Raw genomic sequence first — 13441 nt, forward strand, 5'->3', positions numbered from 1 at the left:
AACTGTTGGAGGGGACAGGATTTGATAGCAAGATATGCAATAAAGAGTAACAGCATGTGATCACTCCTAAACTTTTAATATGAGCTAGCACAAATGGGTTATTTAAATGCAATGTTGAAAATGACTCTGCACTAATCAGACCACATCTGGGGCATTGTTATCCATTCCATTTTACAAGACACGTTGAGAAACTGAAAATAAATCCAGAGGTCTTATGTCAGAAATGATAAGGATTTCATTCAGTCCCATGCCATGAGACGCAGTTGAAGAAAACAGGAATGGCTAGTCTTGACAATATTGGCCGTCTTCAAATAATGAAAGCTATCCTAAAAGAAAAAAGAAAAGGAAAAAGAACAGAATAGACTGCCATGTATGGTCATGAAAGCATTCAAGCAAAGACTTGGTGACCATTTTTCAAAAATATTCTTGATTAAAGGGTGGACCACATTGTAACTAAAGTGTCTTTCAACCTTAAGATTGCATAGATCTGAATATTTACTAGAAAGCCGACAACATGAAGATAGGGAAAGAAAATATAAGTTGAAACCAATGGTCTCCTAGAACTCAAGTATTTTATCGGATGCATCTAAATTCAAGGCATGGTTGAAGGTACTAGCATCCTCTGAATAACCTTTGGGAATAACTCAGAAGTGGTGATACTTTCAGGTTTGGGTTGGTATCTGTAGGAAGATAACTTCTTTCCTTGGCTTTTTTTTATAGTCTAGTCTCCTGAGACAAGATCTGGGCCTTGGAAGCCCAGCACAGCTCTCTTCTTCAGGAAAACCTGGAACACCATACTACTCATTCTCTGCCTCAAGTTCCAGGAGAAGACCACTCCATGATTCTACAGCACTTGGTAAGTGTGTTGTACAACAAATCCTATCTTACAAATGTTCCTTTTCTTTTTTTAAACTCTTAGTCTTCTGGCTACACTTTTATTTAGTAGGAATTTGGTTTCTTAGATATGATGTTGATAATAAGGCTAATTTGCATATAATAATGTATCAGATATTTCATAAACAATCTAATATTCTTATTTGGTCATCATAAGAGGAACTAAATAGTGAAAAGTGGGACTGGTTTTTCCTATTATAATAAAAATGCCGTGGACTAATATTAATACCTTATTTTTGACTGAGATTGATATAATGCTGAACAGTTAACAGTGTGCTTTTACATACTTTGTCATCTCTTAGGTCCAACAGCCCTGCTGGTCAGTGAGTGTAATAACTAGATTTAACATAAAATGAGGCTCAAGAGGACATATTCATATAATTAGTAGATGGTTTATCCAAGATAAAATTTAAGAATTTCTGACTCCACATCAATGTTCTTTGCATTTGAAGTTTTCTACTCTCCATTTTTTAAAAAGTTGAGGTAAATCAATCATATTAAAATGTACAATGCAGTGAAGTTTAGTATATTCACAGTGCTGTGCAGCCATCATCTCTGTCTCGTTCCAAAGCATCACCTCAAAAGGAAACTCAGTATCTATTAAGTTTTGAACCCTAATTTTCTTTAGCTTCCTTCTTTTATGCCTTATACATACCCTAACCAGGCCAATCTGTTTTGTGTTGCTGCTTACAGCAAGCCTCAGGTACACTCTGGCACCTTTTCCAAGCAGTTTTTAAGTGTGAGAATTATTGGTGATTCCTTCATATGAATCTTCCTTTACACAAAATTGAAGTTGTACAGGATAATTCTATCAAGGATAGGCCAGCTTCTGAAATAAATATATCCCACTAAAAGAAAATATGTCATAGGGGTGCCTGGGTGGCTCGGTGGGTTAAAGCCTCTGTCTTCGGCTCAGGTCATGATCCCAGGGTCCTGGGATCGAGCCCCACATTGGGCTCTCCGCTCAGCAGGGAGCCTGCTTCCTCCTCTCTCTGCCAGCCTTTCTGCCTGCTTGTGATCTCTGTCAAATAAATAAATAAAATCTTTAAAAAAAAAAGAAAAAGAAAATATGTCGTAGTTATTTATTCCGCAAATACCAATTTATATATCTTCCTTCTGTGAAAACTAGATTTTTGTGAAATAGCCCTTGTCCCTGGGTCTAGAGTATGCTTGAATATATGAAAGGGCAATGATAATCATGTTTGCATAGAGAGCTCTGACTAGATATGCCCACCTCTCAGCATTATTTGTGACTTAGTATGTGTAATAAAGTAAGCCCAGAAGATTTAGACCAGTATAATGTTTTTTACAGAAATGATAAATTGTAAAGCATCTTTTCTCCATCTTCACTTTTTCCCACCAAATGAGTTAGGGTAGGAACACTCATTTAAATCTAGATGTGTTAGTGTCACTAGAGAAATATCTTGTTAGTAAGCTATGTGAGTACATACTATGTCAAAAAGCACTAATATGGACCAATATAATATTACTAAAAATTCAGGGAGAAAATGAGTTATTGATTCACTAGGAATTAGGGTGGAGGTATAAAAACTCAAGTTTTCCAGAAATTAAAACTTATATCTTCATTTTCATTTTTTTATTTTGATTATGATAGTGATCAATACTTTTATCTTCTCCATGCCAAGTATATATCTTTACAAAAGTTCTCTGAGGTTGTAATACTAACCTGTGTTACAGATGAGAAATCAAGACCCAGGAAGCTAAGCAACTTAGCCAAGACTTGGTACCCAGGAAAGCCCACTCATTTCCTGTATGAATACCACTTAGTGGAGTGTTATTCCATTCTTCATTGTTATTTCTCACTCTGCCACTCTTTCTTGGCATTGTAGTTACTCATAAAATCTCAGAGTTGAAAGGACTTCAGAGATCATCTGTACCCACCTCAGTATCTTCTCAAGCTGCCTTGATGCTTTACAAAATCTGCATTCTGCAAAACAGCATCTAGCTATCTAAATTATAATATTTTGCCACAGAATTTATTATAAACATAGTAATAATGGCTAAAATTTATTGTCACTCTCTTGTCAGGCACTGCCCCAAATATCTTTCCGTATTATCTTTACTACAATAGATCTAAGGGGTGTTATTCCCTTTTTACATCTTACATAACGGAAGCTCAAAGAGATTAAAAATAACTTGCCCAAGTTCACATAGCCACTGTATTTGTTGCTGCTGAAATTAGGAGCTGAAATTTGAATCCAGCCAGCTTACTCTAAACTGTTAGACTTTGCAACCCCTCAAAAGTGAACTATGAATCCCAAATTCATTGTTTTTAAATAGAACATTATGTTCATAATTGTGCAGTGGCAGCCAGTGATGAGATAAAAATATAAAATAAGCATTTCCAGGTGCCTGGGTGGCTCAGTTGTTAAGCTTCTGACTCTCGATTTTGGCTCAGACTATGATCTCAGGGTTGTGAGATCATCAAGCCCCATGTCAAGCTCCATGCTGGACGTGGAGCCTGCTTGATTCTCTGCCTCTCCTTCTGCCCCTCCCCACCTCCTCTCTAACTAAAAAAAAAGAAAGAAAGAAAGAAAGAAAGAAAAGAAACATTTCTATTTACATAGGCAGTATAAACTGTCCTAAACTAAATAAAACATCTTCTGCTAGCTATTAATCCAAAATAGATTGATGAGCTCCAAACTGATAGGAGCAGTTAAGTTGACTCTCTTGGTATAGAGTGTGGCTTTTGCTCAAAGGATACTATATTTGTTAGTTTCAAAGAGTTAGGTTCTGGAAAAGCCTCACAAAGAATAAAAAATTTGCTTCTAAGATTTATAAGTATAGAGTGTGCCAGATATTGTTTATCTTGGCACTTTTCTTTTAAGGAAATATAGGCTGCCTCTTGGTATAGGAACTTAAATAGTAATGAATGATTTGCCCCCTTTTTTAATGTATAAAATTTCCCACATGCGACTTCTAAAGTTACTTTTTTAGCTTTGCAGCCTTATTGTAAAGATGCCCTGTCCTAATTTAAAATAAGAATTTAATTCTTTCTTAAACAACTGTGTGTCTTACTGTGTCGTATAATTTATGACACAGGAAAATATGCTTGTTTAATTCTCATTTTTATGGTTTGCAAAATAGTATACTTTATGCCACCCTATTACTAGCGAAACCCTCTGAAAAATCCTGAATTTCATCCATTATTTAAGATTGGAAAGCTGCGCTTACCACCTTTTTTTTTTTTACAGTAAATAAGATGGACAAGTTTTAAATTTTAAATTTTACAGATAAGTAAAATTAAAATACCAAGTAAAGCTGATCAGGTATCTGTGAAAATAGTCAGGTTCTCATTTATATCTTATAAAGAAATAGGCTTTCTCTAGTTATTTTTGAAATAATATCAACATCCATGGACAAATCACACAACAGTTAGTACTGAATTTGCAGTTTTAACCACGCATTGTAAACAGTAAATGTTCTTACAGAATACTAGATGACATTGTATATGACAGTGCCTGTATTTTAATAGTTTATGTAGCATTTCTCTGACATGATTACAAGCATAATTTTTCATTCATTAAATTTTATTTCAAATTTTTAACATAATAAATTGTAGCACAGCATTAGGTTTAATATGCTTTTAAAACTAATTCTTCATGTGATGTGGACACTAAATTTGCGTCTCTGTTTAGCAGTTGTATTATTAAAGTGACCTGTTGCACCAAATGCCCTCTGCAAGTGAAAGTGAGATATGTGATATATGTGATATAAAGTGCCTGGTATGGAGCCTGGCACGTAATGAGTTTTTAAGAAATGTTAATTCTCTTCACACATGCTTATTGGTTTGTTATTTTCTTTCTTGTTTTACTTTGTTTGCTTTCACCTTCCTAAACTTACCTGATACGTTTTTCAGAATATATCCCTTCATTAGGAGAACTGTTTTGCCCAGGAACCGTCAGAAAGAACGAAGCCCCCATCCCTATATGCCCTTGCTTTTTCCTAAGTACTGGAAAACAAGGCACTAGAAGGAAAAAATTTCTGTTCAGTTGAAGTCTGACCTTTTAAAACAGAAATTCTGATGAAATAATATTGTTTTCCAAATGCAGATCCTTTGCAAGCAAAGAAAGTCAGAAAGGTGCCTCCTGGTTTGCCTTCTTCAGTAAGTACCCATTTTTTTGACTTTGTGGTAAACAAACTGATTTCAGGTATTCAATATTTGCTGGCTGTAAGGATATATTCGATTGGCGTCAGCAGGCACACTTCACATAGTAACTGTTCACTGTTTAATGGAATCATTGATTGAGATAAATCCACATTTAATGTTAGGTTTTCAGATTTCTCTGCAGTAATTTGTAGCTTACTCATATGCTGTTACTCCGTGTCCCTGTCATTTGAATTCCCCTCTTGGGAAGAGGACTAGGCCGGTAGCTGTCAAAGAAGATCTCCTGTACAGGTCTTTTGATGTTTAATTAGTCATTATGTTGCTGAACAGGAGGACAGACAGAGATTAATAGCTGAGAATCTTAGAAATTTACATTTGTAATAATCCCAGTGGAGCTAAAGACATTAAGATTCGGAGGACATGTTCGGCTCAGCTTGCCTCAGTAGGACTGAAGTTATTAATATGCATAAATCACCGAGTCAGATGTTCATTGTGAAGCCCTTGTGGATTTTAAAGCCTTCATTAAGCCTTTCCTAACTTCAGCCTAGCATTAGGAAAGCTTTCAAGCAACTAGTTTGTGATCCCCCTTTGCTCAAAAAATGTATCCTTTGAGAATAAAGAGCTTTCATGAAGGAGGTTGGAAAGGTTTGGTGAACAATCATTAATGGCCGTGATAATCTAATGCTGTAGGGGTGTTTGTGCTATTAAACATACTTTATTCTTTTAAAGAGTAAAAGTATTTGTAAATTAACCTACATCAAAAATCCACCTACATTTTTAAAAATCTCTGGTGTGAGAAGGGAAGATTTTTTTTTTCTCCTTTCCCTTTGCTTAGAACAAATGGGGAGTGGGGCTTTTGGATTGAGGCCCCATGCCTTGTAGGGTACATCTCTTTGTTGTGTAAATGGATGTTGGGCTTTTATTTGGCAGTACTTAACACATGGGCGCAGGTGCTGCTGGATGAGTCACAGCTCATCGAAGTATACACTGAATGGAATATCCGGCTTGGCAAGTAGTAATCTAGAAGGAGCAGCATGGGTCTGAGCTTTTTATTTTTTATTAAGGCTGAAGTAGAGATATCATCTTTTTGGTTGTTTGCCTTCCTTCTTTCCGGTTTCTTCCCCTGCCTTCTCTTCCGTGTGATACATGAAAACTCAAATTTGAAATCCTCTTTGAAACCCAGTTCCAGATGGATCTGAGTTTTATGCAGCCTAGGGCAGCTGTGCTCTGAACCTGCAGCCTACCTGGAAGGTTGGATTGCAGCTGCAGGCATTCTTAAAAGCTTTTGCTTGCATAAGCACTTGGGCCCACTAGAGGCTGAATAGCTGCTTGATAAACAAAATGAACACAATGCCTCAAATCATTATTCCCGAAGACAGGAATTTTTTTCCACAACAGCTAAATATAGTTGGGCAATTTACATTTTAACAGTTGTGTGCTGTGCTGGGGTAGGTGGTTCAACAGTAAAACAGATGATTTCTGCTAGATTAACAGAAATCATATTTAAAATTGACGGAACTGCTAAAACATGTAACTGTGCAATTTTCTTGTAATTTATTGCCATAATTCTATGAAAGTAATAAAGGTTAAATTGCATATTAATATTTAGCAGAACGACACAGGTGAAAAAAAATAAGATTTATAAATGAAAAATTCATCCTATTTCTCTTAGCCTGACCTTGATTTTAAGAAACAACCTATTTTCAGTGTTTCGTAGTTTTTTCATGTTTAAAACAAAAGGGCAAAATAGAACAGCCTGGAAAGAGTATACACACAAGAGGTAACCAATATTCCCTCCAGTCCTAATCATAACAGCATTCACTGCTTGGGGGTAGTTCCCTCTACTAGTCTTCTGTGTCAGGACAAGCCACAGAGAAGGGGAAGGCCACTGAATTCTGAGCTTTGATTTCTTTGAGAACCATTAGGAAATTTCATAAGCCAAGCCTACTTATCTATCGTGTTACTAACTACCTTACTCAGAACAGAATAGAATTCAGTGTTTTCAATTCTATATTTAACATCCGCATCTGACATACACTACTTAGAAACCATGCTGAAAATAGCATTTAGACATATTGAATGTTATTAAGGATATATAAAGAATAAATGCATTTTAATTAATTGAAAGTGTATTTTAGATTAAGTGCTATGTTGAAATCTCAGGTTTTTTAAAGAGAATTTTTTTTAAACTTTAAAAATGATACTTTGATAAATATTACCAAAATAATAAACTTCTGAGAATACTTATGGTTACAGTATTTACCTTTTCAGTATCTAAAGCAAATGGGAATTTAAAGTTACAGTGCTTTTACTGTTGAAATGCTTTTACTGAGATATATGCAGTGTATAGACGTTTAACAATATGAATTATAAAAAGGTATAAAAATGAAATGGAAATGTGTATTTTATTTCATGACCATTTGAATATTATACTTCCCAAACAAAAGTAGAAACTTGGCAGTAACATCTCAGATTTCACAGTGTGCTGCTTATCCAAATATCTTCAATCATCTGTAAAATACATGTTACCTTTACTAAATAAACAGTAGAAGAACTAGGTTAATACTGTACTACTCTTACTGCTACAGAAAACAGAAGGTAGGGTTACTTATACAAAAGGCATTGATAATCTACTTAGTTGACCACATAGCATTGGTTAGAGGCCTTTTCTTTTTGTAAGTCATGATATAAATTTAGGTATCATAAGCTCCTTTATTCCTCTCTGCAGATCAACTGAATGGTAATTCCTATCTGGATAAAGCCCCAGTAAGGGTGTGTTGGCATCATTAAAGCAGCATGGTCAGTAAGGTTAAGAGAATGATCTGCTCAAATCTGCTGGCTCAGTTAATGATTGACTGTATGACTCTGGCCTTGTCAGTTAGCCCTTAGGAAGTTTGAAGTGGGAAATCTGAATTTCCTTTCAGGTCTAAAAATGCTAAGTACTTACAGTTTTAAAACTGATGTGCCCCTCCACCTCCCCCCAGAAAAACCCTGATGTGCCCAGCACTTAACCAAAAAGCATAGTGATCCTAGTTTCCTTCCTGCTATTAAAAAAAAAAAAAAAGCATCCTTAAGCACACTACATTTTCTACTTGCTTTTCTAGGTAGGTTGAAATACTGGACAATGTAGAATGGTAGCAACAACATTGGAATGATGCTTAAACATTGAAAATTCTACCATATACACACACTACCAGCACTTTCAAGGAACTTACCATCTAGTATGAGAAACAAGCATTCAGTGAATTAATTATATTGCAATGAGGCAAGTAAAGGTGTATACCAAGTACTCTGGAAACAGAGGGTAGGTAGAACTAATCCTACCTTGGGAAGTACTAATGGCCTTGGGAGTTGACATCTAAACTGTGTCCAGAAAGATAAGTAGCAGTTCTTCTGTTAGAGAAGAGGGAGGATGAACCGTGGAAGGCATAAACATGAGAAAATAAACACATGCTCAGGACACATCTAGAAGTACAACATTACTGGATTCTATACAGACACAATTTTTGTACTTTCCCTATTAACAGACTCACTTTCCCACTCCAGAAGAGGATTGGGGAACATAAAAAATCAGTCCAGATACGAAACGGTATAAACAGTCACTGAAGTATCCTGGCTGATAGATAATAGGTGGCATTTGTAATTATTAAGGTTTATCTAGGAGACTTTCAGAAGGTATGGTGCTTTGACTTTGTGAGGTGTTTTCCTCCTTTTTTAGGGTTCCTGAGCTGCTTCTCCCCTTCTCTAACCACTGACTTTAGTCTTTATCCTTCTGTGTACATCAGTTGTTTTTCATCTGTATCAGATTTGTACCAAGATACAACGTTTAAGGAAATTTTTGAAGCACTGGATAGGGATTGGGGGCAGTTGTGATTTTTTCCAATAATTCCAAAAGAAAAAGAAAAAAAAAGGAAACAGTTGTTCTGTGTTAGCATCCTTCATAGCCTCAGTGTCAGTCTGTTAGAGGTGTAGGACTTACATGTATGAGGATCTGTGTTCACCATTATCTGTATTACCTTAATCTTTAATCTTTGTAACACACCTCTTTAAGATAACTAATGCCCTCTTCTTACAAATGAAGAAATTGAGACTCAGAGATATTAAGATCACACATACAGCCAAGATTGCAACCTCATTTAATATCAAAGGCCATTTTCTGTTTATTTTGAATGTTAAAGCGTATTACATATCTTGGTTTACTCATAAAACATCCTGTTTAGTATATTAAATTTAAGCCATAGTTTATTCTGTCATTATGTTTTTGTTGATCAAATTTATTTTTAATTAGCTTTGTTCTTTTAAGAACCTATCACCATCAAAAGGATGATGTAGAAAAGCACAATCTTTTCCAGTCCAGTAGATAATGGGTTTTACCTGACCTCAGCTACGTTTTATTTTAAAACCCGAGAACTGCTTTTAAGTTTTCTGAACAGCAAGGAGAATGCAGTGCCCATCTCAAATGTTAGTGTGCCAGGTATCCTGTGCCCAACATATACCCAGCATATAATAGACACTCGATAAAGGTTCTTTATTTTTTCTAGTTCCTGCACTGCAGCCTGAAATTTAAATCAGCATTTCATTTTTACCAAATGTTGCTGAAAAGCAAGCAAAAGTTTGAAAATATAAGGATGGATAAATGTTAGACTGAAAGAAAAAACATATTATGTTACCTAGACTTGTATATGTAGTGTATGTGCTTGGTACATGAATTGTAAATTGTAGCTGCTCTTGTTGTTTAGAAAGCATTCATCTTCAGAAAAGGAACCTGTAGGGAAAAAAAATTCGTTGAATTAAGTTCTGCCTAGAATTCATACTACTTATTTTTGTTTTCTGAACTATCAGGAGTCTATGCTTCCCCCCTCCCCCGGATTTTTATCATTGGTTTAACATCTTTATGTCCCTCTGAAGCATTTCTCAGATGGAAGGAAGTTTCTTTGCTCTTTATTCTTTATCTTCTAATTTGTTGTTAGTATTTTCAGACCTAGATCCTTTTTTTTTTAATATGCTGCAGAAGATGCAGAATTCTGAAGTAAGAAAGAAGCAAGACACTTTCAAAATTTTTATCACCAGAAAGTAAACACATAGGACAAATTCCAGAAGGCCTTTTTTAGACCCAAAATTCTTCCTCGAGTTTTGTTTTTGTCCAATAGCACTTGAAAACGTCTTTTGAACATCAAATTTTAACATCTTCTTTAATGTGGCATGTACTTATTAATTCATTTTGAATGTAACTGGCTTGTAGTCCCAGACATAGGCTGATGACGCAATGTTTGTTTCTTGATCAAATGCTATGCTGTCCTTTGTCCTTTGTTTTTGAGTGTGTATGAATTTTCCCCACAAAAGCAATGCAATTTATCACATAATTTCTTTGCTTTGTACTTAAACTCTCAAAGTGTATTTTACCAGCTCAGGCATCAAGAAGAAATTTTTTTTTTTTTTTTTTTTGCTCACTCTTTACCCATAAGAAACTTAGCTTCTGAGGTCAATCAAAGCAGTTTAGAATCCACCTTTTCTTTCTTCACTGCAGATAGGCAGTTCCATAGCCTTTCGTTTGGTAGTTGGCTGTAGTTTGGGAAATGATGCATTCTTTCTCCCCAAGTTTTTATGGGATTTTATATTGTTAGGAATGGCTTTTTAAAAATTAGTGTGAGGTGCGCCTGGGTGGCTCAGTGGGTTAAAGCCTCTGCCTTCGGCTCGGGTCATGGTCTCAGGGTCCTGGGATCGAGCCCCACATCGGGCTCTTTGCTCAGCAGAGAACTTGCTTCCTCCTCTCTCTCTGTCTGCCTTTCTGACTACTTGTAATCTCTGTCTATCAAATAAATAAATAAAATCTTTAAAAAATAAATAAAATAAAAATAAAAATTAGTGTGAATTTTGACTTGGAAAACTACCATTTAAAAGATCACTGGCAATCTAAGCCAGTAAGAAAAAGGTAAAGGGGGAAAAAAGAAAGGAAGAAAAAGGTAAAGGGTTAGAACCATAGAGTGACTATTATTTCCAGGTTATCCACACACATAGCAAACAAGATGAGCAGCAAGTAGAATACTCTCAAAGGGAGTGTCTTATGCAAGTCTCTCGGAAGCTAACAGAGTGATTATAGACAATTATCTGAGGCCTTTAAGACTAGCAAGAATCCTAGTGCTTCTGGAATAAACAGTAGTTACACACAGCAACAGCTTCAGCTGAGCTTTATGATGAACCCTCCCATTTCTTGAACGACTTGGAATAGGTATTAGCTTAGCTTCTTTGGCAGACAAACATAGAGGCCACAGAACAACTGTAGGTACTTGAGAGTTTCTTATTCCTGGCAGTTAGATAAGCTGTCTCTATTTGAAGGCCACTGTGATATAAAACTTCCAAAGTGGCCAATTCTTTCTCTGACTTTATAGGTCAGACTAGCAGAAAAATCTTCGTATATAAAGAGGATGGTTCTCTAATCCATTCCAAACTTATATTCAGTTTAGCCATTGAATGAAAGATTTTCTTCATACATTAATAAGAAATAGCTTCTGTTTATGCTGACAGTAGTCACTGTTCTGAACAGTGTCTGAATTGTATCAGTATAGATAATAGGCTTTTAATCCATAGTTCTAAGATGTTCATTTTTGTGATGAGCCAGTAATGTCTTTGATCTTATTTTAAGACAGAAAGTAGAAGGATACGTAACCAGTGAGTAAGTCCTATATAGCCAGTTTTTTGTACTGATGTGGTTGTACAACCATATCAATATTTATTATTTTCTGATGTCTCTTATTTTTTAAAAAATAAGAAATAAAGATATAAAATAGAAATAAAATAAGAATAAGAACGTCTCTTATTTTTTTTAAAATACTCTTTTAAAAAAGAACGAATGTCTGAATTTCAGAGCTGCCTTTTAAGGTTTATTAAACTCTCCAGTTGCTGGTATTTCAGATCTTTAATACTTCACAAACCAGATGTAGGATAAGACCCAATGTGTGTTTGTGTGTAACTTGTGTAGTTTCTAAAGTAGATGTGGTAGTTGAATTTTGTGACTGCTTTTAGAGTTTAAGCCTACTGTCAGGGTGTTCAACATCAATAGAACCATGGAAGGGTTTTTGTTGTTGTTGTCATTTGAATCTAATAAAATTGAGGATTATTTTTGCAAGTATAGGGAAGAAGGAACAAATTAAGAAATTCCAAATTTTATCACTGGGGATGTTTGGGGCTCTGAATTTCATTCTAAGTTAAGGAAGGCAGTTATATCCTAAGTAATTTGCTGACCTGAAATTTGCCATCTCTGATACTCCCTTTGTTTAACCAGTAGTGATTTTACTTTGAAAAGTCATTCATTGTATTTGTGTAGTACCTAATTTCAAGGACTGTTATGCTATATAGATAAATGCATACTTAGACTTTTAAGCATTTTAAACACTATTAGTCCAAAGATAGTTTCTAATTTTCCACTGTGTTTTATTTATTGAGATTTTTTTATTTTTTTAATTTATTTTTTATTATGTTAGTCACTATACAGTACATCATTAGTTTTTGATGTAGTGTCCCATGATTCATTGTTTGCATATAAAATATATTTTAAACAAATTTTAATGTGATGACCATTCAGAGTTTTTGTCTTTTATCATCTGTATTTGTTTTGTTTTATATTATTTTATTTTAAGATTTTATTTATTTGAGAGTGGGGGGAAGAGGAGCAGAGGGAGAGGTACAGGCACACTCTGCGCTGAGTGCAGAGCCAGATGCAGGGCTCAGTCTGACAACCCTGAGATCATGACCTGAGCTGAAACCAAGAGTCCAATGCTTACCCTACTGAGCCACCCAGACGCACCCATATGTAATTATTTTAATATGTAATGCAACATTTCTATAATATGCCAACATTTTATTAGTGTTCAAAAATAATTTGGTGCTAGAAATTATGTTTCTGAAAAATTTGCTGCTAGAACCTGCTTACCTCTTTGTTAATAGCCTATATTTCTACTCTACATCAATGTACTTGACTAGGAATCAGCAAACTTTTTGTGTAAAGGATTATGTAGTAAATATTTTGGGCTTTGTGGGCCTGATGGTCTCTGTAACAAATGTTCATCTCTGCTACCAGAGCATGAAAGAAGCCACAGATGATACATAAATGAATGGACATGACTGTGTTCCAATAAAACTTTATTTGTAAAATCAAGTGGTGGGCCAAGTTTGGCCCACAGTCATTATTTGCCAGCCCCTGCATTAGACTTAACACAAGTTATATGCTTAAAGTTAATGCATTCTTACTCCCACAGTGTAGTTCCTGTGAAAAACAGACTCAAAGAGAAACAAAATTAAATAAAATTAAATATTTTTAGGTCTGTTCCCTGGTTACTTATGGGCTTTTTAGATTCATTACCTGATGATATTCACTAGTCCCTTCTTCATTTCCTGAAGGCTCTGGGCACTGAGCTAGAG

At 35.3% G+C, this 13441-nt stretch overlaps 1 protein-coding gene across 6 annotated transcripts in view; it reads left to right on the forward strand.

Moving 5' to 3' along the window:
- The window catches only part of LOC111153147 (transcription factor 12), a 385322-nt gene that overhangs the window by 297905 nt on the left and 73976 nt on the right, over nucleotides 1-13441 (forward strand). For all 6 annotated transcript variants that reach the window (XM_022511943.1, XM_022511945.1, XM_022511944.1 and 3 more), the window contains 2 exons: nucleotides 721-856; nucleotides 4968-5020. In XM_022511943.1, the coding sequence (XP_022367651.1) occupies nucleotides 721-856; nucleotides 4968-5020 (189 nt within the window). The remainder of the gene's footprint in view (nucleotides 1-720; nucleotides 857-4967; nucleotides 5021-13441) is intronic.

The sequence above is a fragment of the Enhydra lutris genome, unplaced genomic scaffold (genome assembly GCF_002288905.1).
Source record: "Enhydra lutris kenyoni isolate GAN:26980312 unplaced genomic scaffold, ASM228890v2 scaffoldscaffold31, whole genome shotgun sequence".
Lineage (NCBI taxonomy): Eukaryota > Metazoa > Chordata > Mammalia > Carnivora > Mustelidae > Enhydra > Enhydra lutris.